Source organism: Scyliorhinus canicula, chromosome 13 (assembly GCF_902713615.1).
Source record: "Scyliorhinus canicula chromosome 13, sScyCan1.1, whole genome shotgun sequence".
Classification (NCBI taxonomy): domain Eukaryota; kingdom Metazoa; phylum Chordata; class Chondrichthyes; order Carcharhiniformes; family Scyliorhinidae; genus Scyliorhinus; species Scyliorhinus canicula.
This window is the reverse complement of record NC_052158.1, coordinates 75,220,225-75,232,865: the sequence shown is the minus strand read 5'-3', so window position 1 is coordinate 75,232,865 and position 12,641 is coordinate 75,220,225. Positions and strand designations below refer to the sequence as shown.

The 12,641-nt window shown below is 43.8% G+C and overlaps 1 protein-coding gene across 1 annotated transcript in view; it reads right to left on the bottom strand.

Moving 5' to 3' along the window:
* Positions 1 to 1,355: 1,355 nt before the first annotated feature.
* Positions 1,356 to 12,641, bottom strand: part of LOC119975704 (heparan-sulfate 6-O-sulfotransferase 1-like) — a 301,927-nt gene continuing 290,641 nt past the window's right edge. Inside the window, exon 2 of the mRNA XM_038815514.1 lies at positions 1,356 to 4,508. Coding sequence (XP_038671442.1) covers positions 3,803 to 4,508 — 706 coding nt within the window. The 3' untranslated portion in view covers positions 1,356 to 3,802. The remainder of the gene's footprint in view (positions 4,509 to 12,641) is intronic.

The window sequence follows — 12,641 nt, the reverse complement described above, 5'->3', positions numbered from 1 at the left end:
CCAGTGACTGAATATATTTAAGATGGAAATAGATTTCTAGACTGGCAGGGCCGTAAAACTCCGGCCATATTGACCAGTTCTACAGATTTATAACACAGAATCAAGTTTCGAAATTGTTTGTGAATGGAAAAGCACGTTATGCCTCGGTATCTTTATAACATTTCCATCTAGTAGTTCAAACAGTTTATTCTTGGTCATTCACACACACACACTGTCCCCGACAGGGATTGTGACAAGATTTTTAGTACTTTTAAAATTAAGCCATCATCTTGGTCAGCAATGCATTTCAGGGGCGGTGTCATTTATAAAATATCTTAGGTGGTGAGTCTAGCGTTGGAGATGGCACTGCCAGGAAGAAGGAGAAGAGGAAGGCCTGAGACCAAATGGAAAGTTGCAGTGGTGAGAGGCTTAACTCCAACGGGACTGGATGAGGAATGGGTGACCGACAGGAGGAGATGGAGAAGAGTGATCAACCAACATTGTGGTGATCCCATGTAAAATGATAGAAGGAGAAAAAGGGGAAGAATAGAAAAAGAAGGTGGAAAAGGTAGTAAGTGGAGGACAAAGAGCCCTCATTATATAATACTGACATGTAAATGGCCACACTGATGGAATTAGTGACAAGAAATGTCAACACTGTGGAAAATGTTAGGTGTGCGATTTATGTTTGATAACAGTGACATAGACGGCAAAGCCATTTAAACATATTCATTTATTTTTATCCATTTATTTCTCAGTGACATATATCAAAACATGTTAAAATTTTCACCCGAAACGAAAGTCGGTCACTCCCAGTGAGCGACAGCTGGCAGGTCTGTTGTGAGCACGATTACATAGCTGCATTACCAATCGCATCTGCCACTACAAGTTATTCGTCTTTGATTTAATCTAACAGTAACATATGAAACCTGCAACTGTTCCAGAAACAAAGCCTGCCCGAGGACTCGCTACCAAGTTGACACCTCCCCTTTAAGTGTTCGAATTTGGTGCCTGGGGGAGGGGGGGGGGGGAATAATTGCACTGAATTGTCACTGGCTCCTTCATTCGCAGTAAACCAGAGAGACGTCATATATATATGGCTTTGCAGCAGAAAGAGACTTGGCTCCCAAAACATTACTGCATTTCTTGGAACCAAGTGCACCCAGGCAAAATGGTTAACTTTGAAGGTTTAATAAGCACAACAGAAAAACAAATCCTGTGCAGTCCCTTGTACTGCACTTCCAACTTTTCTAGATTTGGTTTGGGGGGGGGGGGGGGGGGGGGGGGGGGGGGGAGGTGGGGGATCTTCTCAACATCAATAACAATAGAGCAAAAGTAAATAACAACTTCGGAATTCAAAAGCAGCAATATTTATACCCAGATTACGCATATATTGCATTTATAAGTGTAGACCGTTTGAGATGATGACTTCGCCTGAAGTCTCCAGAGAGAAAGTGGTTATCACTTGTCATCACCGAGTAGCAGCCTACTTAATTATCTCTCTGTTATTTTTGAATATAACAAATAACTTATTACCCCAAATTTGGAATATTTTACATCTCTAATGATCGTCATATTTGAAACAAAGGAAGCCGTAACAATTCAGTAACCACCACACAGATGGTGTCCACATTTCTTTTCGACATATTCTCTGAAATAAGAGAGAAATGGTGTGTGTGTGTGTGTGTGCCTATGGTTGCACTTGTTGGAGGATGTAGGTGTCCCACAAATTATGCCCAACCAATTTGGGTGGACTGCATTGAAATTGGTACTTAGGAATGACCCACGATCATGAGTAATCAAAAGGGGGAAGGGAAGAAAAGATGATGATTTCCTTATTCTCCAAACTATGAAATGTGCTATGGCTTTATCATAATTAAAATTGGTCAAGCGAACAAAGATTGCATCCCTCACAAAAAACCCTCAACTTTCCATAATCTGGGGCGGCATGTGGCGCAGTGGTTAGCACTGGGACTGCGGCACGGAGGACCCGGTGTCGAATCCCAGTCACTGTCTGTGTGGAGTTTGCACATTCTCCCCATGTCAGCGTGGGTTTCACCTGCACATACTAAATTGCCCCATAATTGGAAAAAAAAAAATTGGGTACTCTAAATTAAACAAAAACTTTCCATAATCAAATTTGGTGATGGATCCTGAAGAAAGTACCATATTGCGATGCTGGAAGTCAGCTTTTGAGGTACCAAGTTTGAGAATGATCAACTTTAAAAATTCTAACTGAGAAAGTGGTTTTGATATTCTATTCTGCTGGGCCATATTTTTGATATAGAAACAATGTGGCTGGTGTGTAATGCTTCTATTAGATTAAAGTTATGGAGGAAGATGGCCAGCTCTATAGGACTTCAAATTAATCTAAAAGTGGCCGCTTCTGTCAAAGAAATGTAACATTGTGTTGTTGGATGTCTTTCAGGAAAATTAAAATTGCGTCCAGACTTGTGTCTGACATAAACAGATGGAAACAGAGTGATATCCAATGTCGAGGTGAAGAGGTACAGGACCTACAATGGCCTATTTGCCCTTCTGACTTCTGATAGAACTATATGAGCTATTATAGAATGGCTGAGAACGTTATAGAAGCAAAGGTATAATATTAATTCTTTAAAATCTTTTTAGTCAGTACTCTCAAGATGAATAGCAACGGAATTCCCAATACCATGTAGGATTGTGATAATTGAAAAAAAAACAATAATCTTTTGTTAAGTTTCCCAGGTGAAATGGCTCAACACACTAGGTATCTGTAACAACAGGCTCAGATCAGATGATTATGTGCACAACTGCAACATGGCGTTAACTAATTAAACACAGAGCATTTGAACATGACCATTGATAATTGAACTAGGCTCAGGGACAAAGTCAGCGTCGCTAAGCCATGCAGATCAAGAAGGTCCAAAAGTTCGATCCCTAGTCTGTGCTGTTAGCTGATCTCATCTAAGGCAGCAGCAAGGACTCTACAATTGGCCACGACGCTCCGAGTTTAAAAAAGGGGGAAAAAATGGGCCGGTTTCCCACTCCTGCTTAATATACGGCGACCTCTGCGTGGGTGTCGGCTGAGGATTGGATCAGGCTTGGCTAATATGTCCCTTCGTAGTTGGAGAATCGGCCTGCATACACATCAAGGATCAGCCTTGAGTAACAATCATTCAGATGAGGTACTGGAAGGCACCCGATTTCCGTGGACCCATATCCTGGTAAAGGAGTCAAGTCCTTCAGGAGAGGAGTAGGAAAGCAAAGGCAAGAGAATAAAAGGACTGGACTGGCCTAGAGTGGACCGGATTGGACTAGAGAGGGAATGCTTACACTCAGTGGTTTACTTGGCCGGTGGCTTTACAAAATCTCAACCCTGAATTTGAAAATATTCAAAACCCTTGAAACCATCCAAAACGAACTCAACTGCATTTTGTGTCGAGAATTAAACTGCACCGGTCACTGAACTGACGCAAACACATCCAGTTTCTCATTGCAGGATGTGTTTCCAGGTGCGATAAATGTAGTTGAAAATTCATTATCCATTGCCAATAGCTCCAAAGACATCTATTGCATGCTGGGTCACAAAATAGTGTCTGTATATCACACGGGTGACCAGCTGCAGTATCCTGACTTGATTCTGCTTCCCTCTCCCTTGTGCACCTGGGGTGGTCGAGAAAGACCCACTGCTCTGAAGCAAACATCTCTGTTTTACAGATTCCTTTTAAAATTACAGACATAAAAATTTTCTTTCAACCTCCAAGATCCATTATGATCGAGAAGACCAAAAATTCACTCATCTTTATTTTAAGAACACGAGATAGGCTGTAGTCCACCATGGCTACCATTTTTCAATATGGCTCATGTAATCCTCTGTGGGTATGCGTCCCTGTTCTTCCATTTCCTCTTTGGGCAGTTCCTCGGGGGTCTTCTGTTGCTGCTGCTCCTCTTGATTCCGTATCCGCCGCTCCATCCTCTCCAATTGCCTCTTGTACTGGAACCGCTGTTGGAAAAGGTCTTTTGCATAGTCATACAGTTGCACATCAAGGTCGTTGAGCTCCTCAATCCTATGGATTGTCTCATTATTGGTCTCCACACCCGATGCGCGAGTACTGTTGAACTGTATGAAGGGTTTAATGAATTGCAAATGAAAAGTCCGCTCAAACAAGTACTGTGTTTTCCTTTGGAATTCAGTCAAACCAAAGAAAGCCATATCTTTGAGGTTCTTCTTGGCGCTTTCCAAAAGCATCTGGGCCCTCTTCCTCTCGGGAATGAAGGACATGTTGTAGCAGCCCACCAGGCTGAGATCTGCTAGCATCCTCACCTGCCGATTATTAGCCAGGTTGAACGGGCAGTCCATGAATTGATGAAGTGTGCAGCCTGACCAATCGTTCCCCTCATAGCAAGGTGGCAGCTCCTCGGGCGTCGGTGTCCTCCCATCACACATGTGGAGTGAGGTCTTCCACGTGGCTCCTCGTTGGACATGCCTCCACTCACTGAGATAGCGCGAGACTGGATCTCGTAACATCGTGATGTAATAGAATTTCCTGCAGCAGAAGAAAAAGTACAATAAGTTTCAGTCTCCTTATTATCTGGACAACAACGCAAACAGTAATATCCATCTTACCTAGTCTAAATTTCTGTTGCAGCCCTATCATTGATATAATATACACTTTAATCATAATGCTATTTGATCAACATTAGTACAGATTCAAACTTTCAGACAGCACAAACTTATTTGATGAATTTAGTTGCTTCATTTTAACATCTGATAATTGGATCAGAATATCAAAAACATTGCTCAATACAGGAGTTATTGCAATTCTAACAATGACTCCTGTCTCTGCTCAGACAAAGGTTAATTTAGTTTAAGTGATATCGAATTGGCTGTTCATTAGATATCTTGCTCAATTTCCCTTCCCATGAAAAATGAAAATCGCTTATTGTCACAAGTAGGCTCCAAATGAAGTTACTGTGAAAAGCCCCTAGTCGCCACATTCCGGCGCCTGTTCGGGGAGGCTGGTACAGGAATTGAACCGTGCTGCTGGCCTGCCTTGGTCTGCTTTCAAAGCCAGCGATTTAGTTCTGTGCTAAACAGCCCCTGCTCCCATTGTCAATGGTCAGGAAAATTGGACATGCAATATAACAGGCAGCTAAATGGATTGCTCACCCTACACCTTACTAAAGTTTCAATTATCCCCAAAATGTTTCAATGCCCACAGAATCATAGACTAGGATTTTCCGCTTCCGGTGGCGATGAGAGCGGAAAATATTGTGTGAATAGCCAAACGTGTGACACAATTGACCCCTCCCCTCGTCAGTGATGCAATGTTCAACATGAGGAACATCATTTGCAATCATTAACATAAAATTATCAGGCACCTACTTCAGAATCATCCCGTAAATCCCCCTCATCCCTTCAGAAAATTCATTCACATCGGCCTCAAGGCATGCACCTGGCAAGTAGACCCACCAGCGTAGTTTGGGTGAGGACTCAGAGGGGAAGAGGGCCATGCCTGGGAAAGTGTCATGGGGATATGCCGGGGCAGTGCCAGAGTGGGCGGACAGAGTTCCAGGATGCACTCATTTGTTCTGGGGCAGCCTTTTAAAATGGCGTACCACTCCTCATAGGACTAAGTTGCTGGTAGGGTGGACGAATCAGAGGCCGCCTGCCAGCGATATGACTTGCCACCCAAACCTCGCTGTTTTGTTTTCTATGTGTACCATGGTGGCACAGTGGTTAGCACTGCTGCCTCACCGTGCCAGAGACCCTGGTTCAATTCCAACCGTGGGTAACTGTCTGTATGGAGTTTGCACGTCCTCCCTGTGTCTTCTCTGAGTACTTCGGTTTTCTCCCCCAGTGCAAGGATGTGCGGGTTAGGTGGATTGGCCATGCTAAATTGCCCCTTCGCTTGGTGTCCAGAAGACCTGCGGGGTTATGGGGATAGGGCGGAGGTGCGGGCCTAGGTAGGGTACCCTTTCAGAGGGTCAGTGCCAACTCAAGGGCCGAATGGTCTCCTTCTCCACTGTAGGGACTCTATGATTTGCTGGACCATATGGTGGAGAAAGCCGCCCACATGCCATTTTTATCACCCACTATCAGCCTCTACCGATTTCCAGGAAATTCTCTCTCATAATGTTCCCATCCGAACAGAATGATGATACTAGACTTCACTGAACTAGTTAACAATGCCACAAGGGGAAGAACAGGTGTCTAGCACTATTATATCTGAGTCACATGATTCTGAGCACAAGTTCTACATAAAAATCAAGACTGACTCTCCAGTACAGTGCTGAGGAAGTGCTGCACTGTTGTGGTTTCCGTCTTTTGGATGCGATGTTACACCAGGGCCCCATCAAAAGAACCCATTGCACTATTTCGAAGAAATATGTTGATCCCCTCAAGAGTGAGTCTAGAATTGATAATATAAAACAAAGAGATGGCGGAGGATTTGAAAAGGTATTTTGGGTGTGTCTTAACTCCAGAAGACATAGAAACCTTTACAAAGATAATGAAAAATCAAGAGGTGATAGGGAGGAAAAAAACTTAAAACAAGCACCAGCCCCAGGGAAAGCTATTAGACCGAAAGGCTGACAAGTTCAGATAGCCTGCATACTAGGATCTTAAACGTGGGTGCACAATTAGCAGATGCATTCATTATAATCTTCGAAAATCCCTTAGATTCTAGAAGAGCCCCAATGGATTGGAAATAATCAATTGCAGGCTATTCTCTTCACTATTTAACATCCCACCAACTTTCGTATCATCCACAAATGTACCAATCAACCCTCCTACATTCGTATCAAAATCATTTATATAGACCACAAACAGCAAGGGCCACAATACTGATCCCTGTAGGACCCCAGTGCACACAGCCTTCCTGCAACTCAGGGACATTTAAGAATAAGAGGTCTGTAAGACAGAGATGAGAATATTTTTTTCTCAGAAGGACATTTGAATTTTCTTCCCCAGATGGTAGTGAAGACTGGGCCTTTAAATTTATTCAAGGTCGAGTCAGGCAGATTTTTGTCAGACAAGGGGGTTGTGGGGTGCAGCCAGGAAAGTAAAGCTGAGATCACAACCACGTCAGCCAAGGTCTTATTGAATGGTGGAGCAGGTTCAATTGGCCCAATGGCCTATTCATGCTTCTAACTCTTATTTTACTTTGTGCTCTGGAAGATCATAAAACCATTAGTTATAGGAGGAGAATTAGGCCATTCGGCCCATTGAGGCTACTCCACCATTCAATCATGGCTGATATGTTTCTCATCCCCATTCACCTGCCTTCTCCCCATAACCCCTGATCCCCTAATTCATCAAGAACCTATCTATCTCTGTCTTAAAGATACTCAGTGACTTGGTCACCACATCCTTCTGCGGCAATGAATTTCACAGATTCACCACCCTCTTGCTGAAGAGATTCCTCCTCATCTCAGTTTTAAAGGATCGTCCCTTTATTCTGAGGCTATGCCCCCGGGTTCTAGTTTTTCCTACTAGTGGAAACATCCTCTCCACGTTCACTCTATCCAGGCCTCTCAGTAGTCTGTAAGTTTCAATATGATCCATCCTCTTCCTTCTAATCTTCATCGAGTACAGACCCAGAGTCCTCAACCACTTCTCATATTGCAAGCCCTTCAATCCAGGGATCATTCTTGTGAACATCCTCTGGATCCACCCCAGGCAGCACATCCTTCCTTAGATTGCTCACAATATTACAAATGGGATCTGACTAGAGCCTTATACCTCAACAGTATATCCCTGCTCTTGTATTCTAGCCCGAGCAAAATGAATACTAACATTATTTTTACCTTCCTATCTGCCAGCTGAACCTACATTTTAATCTTAAGAGAATCCTGAACTATGACTCCTAAGTCCCTTTGTGCTTCAGATTTCCAAAGCCTTTTCCCATTGAAAAAATAGTCCATGCCTCTACTCTACTATCAAAATGTATCACTTCCCATTTTTCTACATTGTATTCCATCTGACACTTCTTTGCCCACTCTCCTAGCCTGTCCAAATCCTTCTGTAGCCTGCCTGCTTCCTCAACACAACCTGTCCCTCTACATATCTTTGTATCATCTGCAAACATATCAAAATTCCCCCACTTCCTTCTTCCATATCGCTAATATATATTGTGAATAGTGACCCCTGCTGAACATCAATAGTCACCGGCTGCCATCCTGAAAAAGACCCTTTATCTCTGCCTTCTGCCAGTCAGGCAATCCTCTATCCATGCCAGTATACTGTCCCTAATATCATCTTATTCAGCAGTCTCTTGTGTGGCACCTTGTCAAAGGCCTTCTCGAAATCCAAATAGACCACGTCCACTGGCTCTCCATTGTCTAACTTCCTCGTTACCTCAAACAGTTCTAACAGATTTGTCAGGCATGACATCCCCTTGAGGAGAGGAGCAGGGAGTTAGCCACACTAGTCTTTATCTCTCAATCAACATTACACACAGCAAAAAAATAGATGCTCTGGTCATTATCACATTGATGTTTGTGTGTAAATACTGGCAGCCATGTTTCCTACATTACAACAGTGACCACACTTCACATGGTACTTAATTGGGCATTAAACGCGAGGGCAAATCTGATAGTGATGAACGATGTCATAGGAATGTAAGGTGTTTTTTAAAATCCTGTTTGGCTCAGATCTCAACCTCAGCCATGAAGCCGGGATGATGTTGGGTCAGTTCAGACGGGTAGCAACATTGTCGCACTCAGGAGTCCGTGGTCAACACATGTTCAAAGAACTTCCACCGGCTCACAAGTTTAAATACTTCTCAAGATTTCATCAAAGAATTTAGAAAATGTGCAAATTCCAGGAATAATTGCTGTCTGTTCCTCTGTGGCTCTTAAGCTAGGCAAACATTTGGGTAATGAGGGCCTGATTTCAGAAGGAAATGCCAGTGATTTAGGCCGCTGCTTCTGTTCGTGAAAACACACAGGCTGCAAAGTCAAAGCCTACAGGCTTTTAAAAAGAAAAATACAGCTGAAAATTAAGCTGATTGTGGCCTATCCCAGAATAAATTGAAATGAAAGCCAAAGTGATTACATAAATAATGCACGATTCATTATCTGTCAAGAGTACTGCATGAATGTAGTTTACCTCATTACTGTCTTACAAAGGATCAGTGTGTTAGGCCTGCTAGTGGGACAGATATAATCTCCCCACTTCACAGCACATGAATTAACTAGTCTGAACATTCAACTTTTTCTTTCGAATGTGCAAAAGTAACTTAATTCCAATGGACACACCGTTGTTCTTTGCTGCTTATAAATTGAAAATTAAGTAAATGTTTATTCAGCAACGTGGCTGTGTGACAACTCATTTTTATCAGATAGCAATAATGCAAGAGGGGCGGCACAGTGGTTAGCACTGCTGCCTCACGCTGCTGAGGATCTGGGTTCGATCTCGGCCCCGGGTCACTGTCAATGTGGAGTTTGCACATTCTCCCTGTGTCTGTGTGGGTATCACCTTCACAACGCAAAGATGTGCAGGATAGGTGGATTGGCCACGCTAAGTTGCCCCTTAATTGGGAAAAAAAAAAGAATTGGGTACTCTAAATTTATTTTAAAAAGCAATAATGCAAGAAACTCAGGAGGAGCTGGCCTATGGCACTACAATCATTGTGTGGTTTCATACAAAGGATGCCAACTGAAACACAAGTGCATTGGAAAGAGAACTCGTGACCAGTATCGCCCATCCACTTATGAGGACTAGGCACCTTATATCACTGAAGGGGATCTCTAAAATGTCCCTCAAACAAGATTTGTCCTTTATTATTTCACTTGGTGCAAGTGCGCAAGATTAGAAATTGGAAGGGCAATGGATTTTGCACATTTCATTCAGGCTGCCCAATGGTTCAGTAAGTTAAGGTGACAGGAACAAAGAGATAAAAGCTAATCACTGCGGATACTGGGAACTCAAACAAAAACAGTAAATGCTGGACACTCTCAGCAGGTCTGACAGCCTCTGTGGAGAGAGAACACAGAGAGAACAAAGAGGTGTTTCTTGATGAAGGAGTGCAGTTTGTGACTTGCAATGAAAACAATCTTGGTGGAGGAGAACCGAAGCAAAAAGCTCTCTTGGGATAGTGTGCAGTGGGGCTGATGCTACTAACTCTAGTTATACATTATGCAGCAGGAGGGTATAGTGAAATGTCTAAACTAAATGACAAGGAGATTTGTGTCATGCAAACAAATGAAGTATGGTTGAGGTGCACCATATATTCCTAATTGAATAAACAAGAGTCAAGGACCCTTTTAGCTCCTGTATCAATTACAAGTAGCCCTGGAATCCGTGCTGCGTCCCCTCCGATGCCAACGTGACAAGGAATTTACAACACAGAAACAGGTCATTGTGCTCAACTGTCTATGCTGGTGGTTCTGCTCCTGATGAACCTCCCTGCATCCTTACTTGATCCCACCTGACCAGCATCGTGCTATTTAGAGTGGCACTCTTCACACTTGCGAAGAAATCCATGGTGCGGATTACTTTCCCTTTCCAGATACAGGTGTTAACGCACAGAGATAGCAGTGACAGAAACTGCTGGAGGAAGGGCAATAAACGTGGGAATTTCTGTTAAAAATTCAAAATTGAAATTTGAGCAATCCAAGGGTGAAGTGAGGCAACTGCCCATTCCGAGGAAGAAAAGTTGACGGTAGAAGGGATGAATGGTTCTCAGCAAAGAGTCAAAAACCTGACGCACTCACAAGCAGTGGGCCCATCTGCACTCAGCCTTTACACTGACTGATTGATAAGTTATTAAACAGTCTGAAGCCCACTACCTCATTCTCCTAAATGGCAATCTTGCAATAGATGCCAAGCAATCATTAAAAAAATACCAGCTGCCAACTCCAGCGTGATCCGAAGAGTAAATTTCCACAAGCATGGAAGACGACAGACTAATTGAATTTGTAGCACCAGGCAACCTTCCAATTGTTTCACAATCAAATAACACATACTGTCAGATCTGTTGTCAGTTTAAAGCCAATTACCATTGACTTTTTTAAGCAGTCACAAATAGGAGCATGCGCGAGAGAGACGGCACAAAGCCTGGCACTTAAGAGGTGTTGAATGGACCAGGCTGTGCAAAACTGCAGGAGAGAAAGATTTTCTGCAAATGGTTGAGATGTTGGAATTGGGATTTTCCAAACACAAGGTAGGTGGCTCTTTGATTGAGAATGAGAATTCTCTCCAGAAGGACAAGAAATGAGGACCACATGTTGAGGCAAGACAATTACAGAATTGCACAAATTGGCCCCTCAACTGGAGCCGTTAGCTGTTTCCCCCTTTTCTCTCAACATTCTTCTCTTCCAAATACTTGTCCTGTTCTCTGCATGTCCATACTTATTTGTGGTAAACTTATGTTTAAAACAATTTACAGTGCTTTTGTCTTTTTCTCACTCACCGCATGGTGAAACATAATTGTTTTCTCTGATGCTGTGAACTCAACAGCTTTATAACTCTTTATATTACAAAAAAAAACACCAAACATGGCATTAAAAGCACTTCTGCGAATGAAACCAGACAGTGAATGTGCCTCAAAAGGAACAGAACATCACTTCAGAAAATGTTTTATTCCCAAGGGAGGGCAGAGCCACCAAGATAAATAAATAGCCGGAGGAGCCAATCTTCGTATTGGAGGGGAGGAAGATAATGGCGGAGGCGATGCCAGTGGTGGAAGAGGATGGAGTGACAGCGTAGGATGGAGTGACAGCGTAGGAGGAAGGGTCAGTGAAGGGGGTGATGGAATATGTGTGTTGGTGAACGAGGGAATGGCGGCAAAGGAGTGGAGGAGGTGGTGGGGTGGAGGAAAGAGTGAACGTGGGAGGGAGATTTAGTGGAGGAACAAGACGTAGAGAAGGCAGTGGAAGGAGAAGAGAAGGAAAGGAGGATATAAGAGGAGAGGTGGGGGAGGAAGTAGATCTGAGGATTTGTATTTTGTTTGATCTCAGGCAAGCTTAAGATTCCCGTCACACATTGTGTCTTTCTAAACTGCAGTTTTCACAAGGCTTCCCCAACACAACCAAGCTTGTAAAGTCATTAGTGCAGCTCCGAGCCAGGAATCTACCCCGCAGTATAAAGACGGTGGGTTGAGATTATGAACAACTTCAACATGCTGTACAGAAAAACTAGCAGAACTACGACTGGGGCAGTGGTAGCTGAGCGGACAGGGAAAACTGGAGGTTTGGCACCATCTGTGGAGAGAGAAACAGGCTAAAAGGCACGATTTAACGGCCATGTTGCGCCCAGCACGGATCCGGGCGCGGTGGTTAAATTGCGGGAGAGGCCAAAATCTGAAACGGCGCTGGGCTTCAGCGCTGGGGGATATCCCCGCAACCAAATAGTCAGTGCATGGATCAGGGGAGGGTACCTGATCACGGTCACCCGAGTGTTTCTGGCAAGGGTCTGGGGTCTAAGGGGCTCTTGCGGCAGCCGGGTTGAGTGTGCTGAACGGGGTTCTCCAGCACAACTGCCTCGGTAGATGGCACTCTGCAAGACACATAAGGGTGGGGAAGGCTGGGAGATTTGACGTCCCCGAGAAGGAAGACCTAACTGATTGTCGGGTTCCCTGCTTCTCCAATTTCATACAGCAAACCAGATGCATGGCGTTATCGACCCCACAGTGGCAGTCCTCATGGTACTGGTGCAAGCTAGAGGCAACACCCCA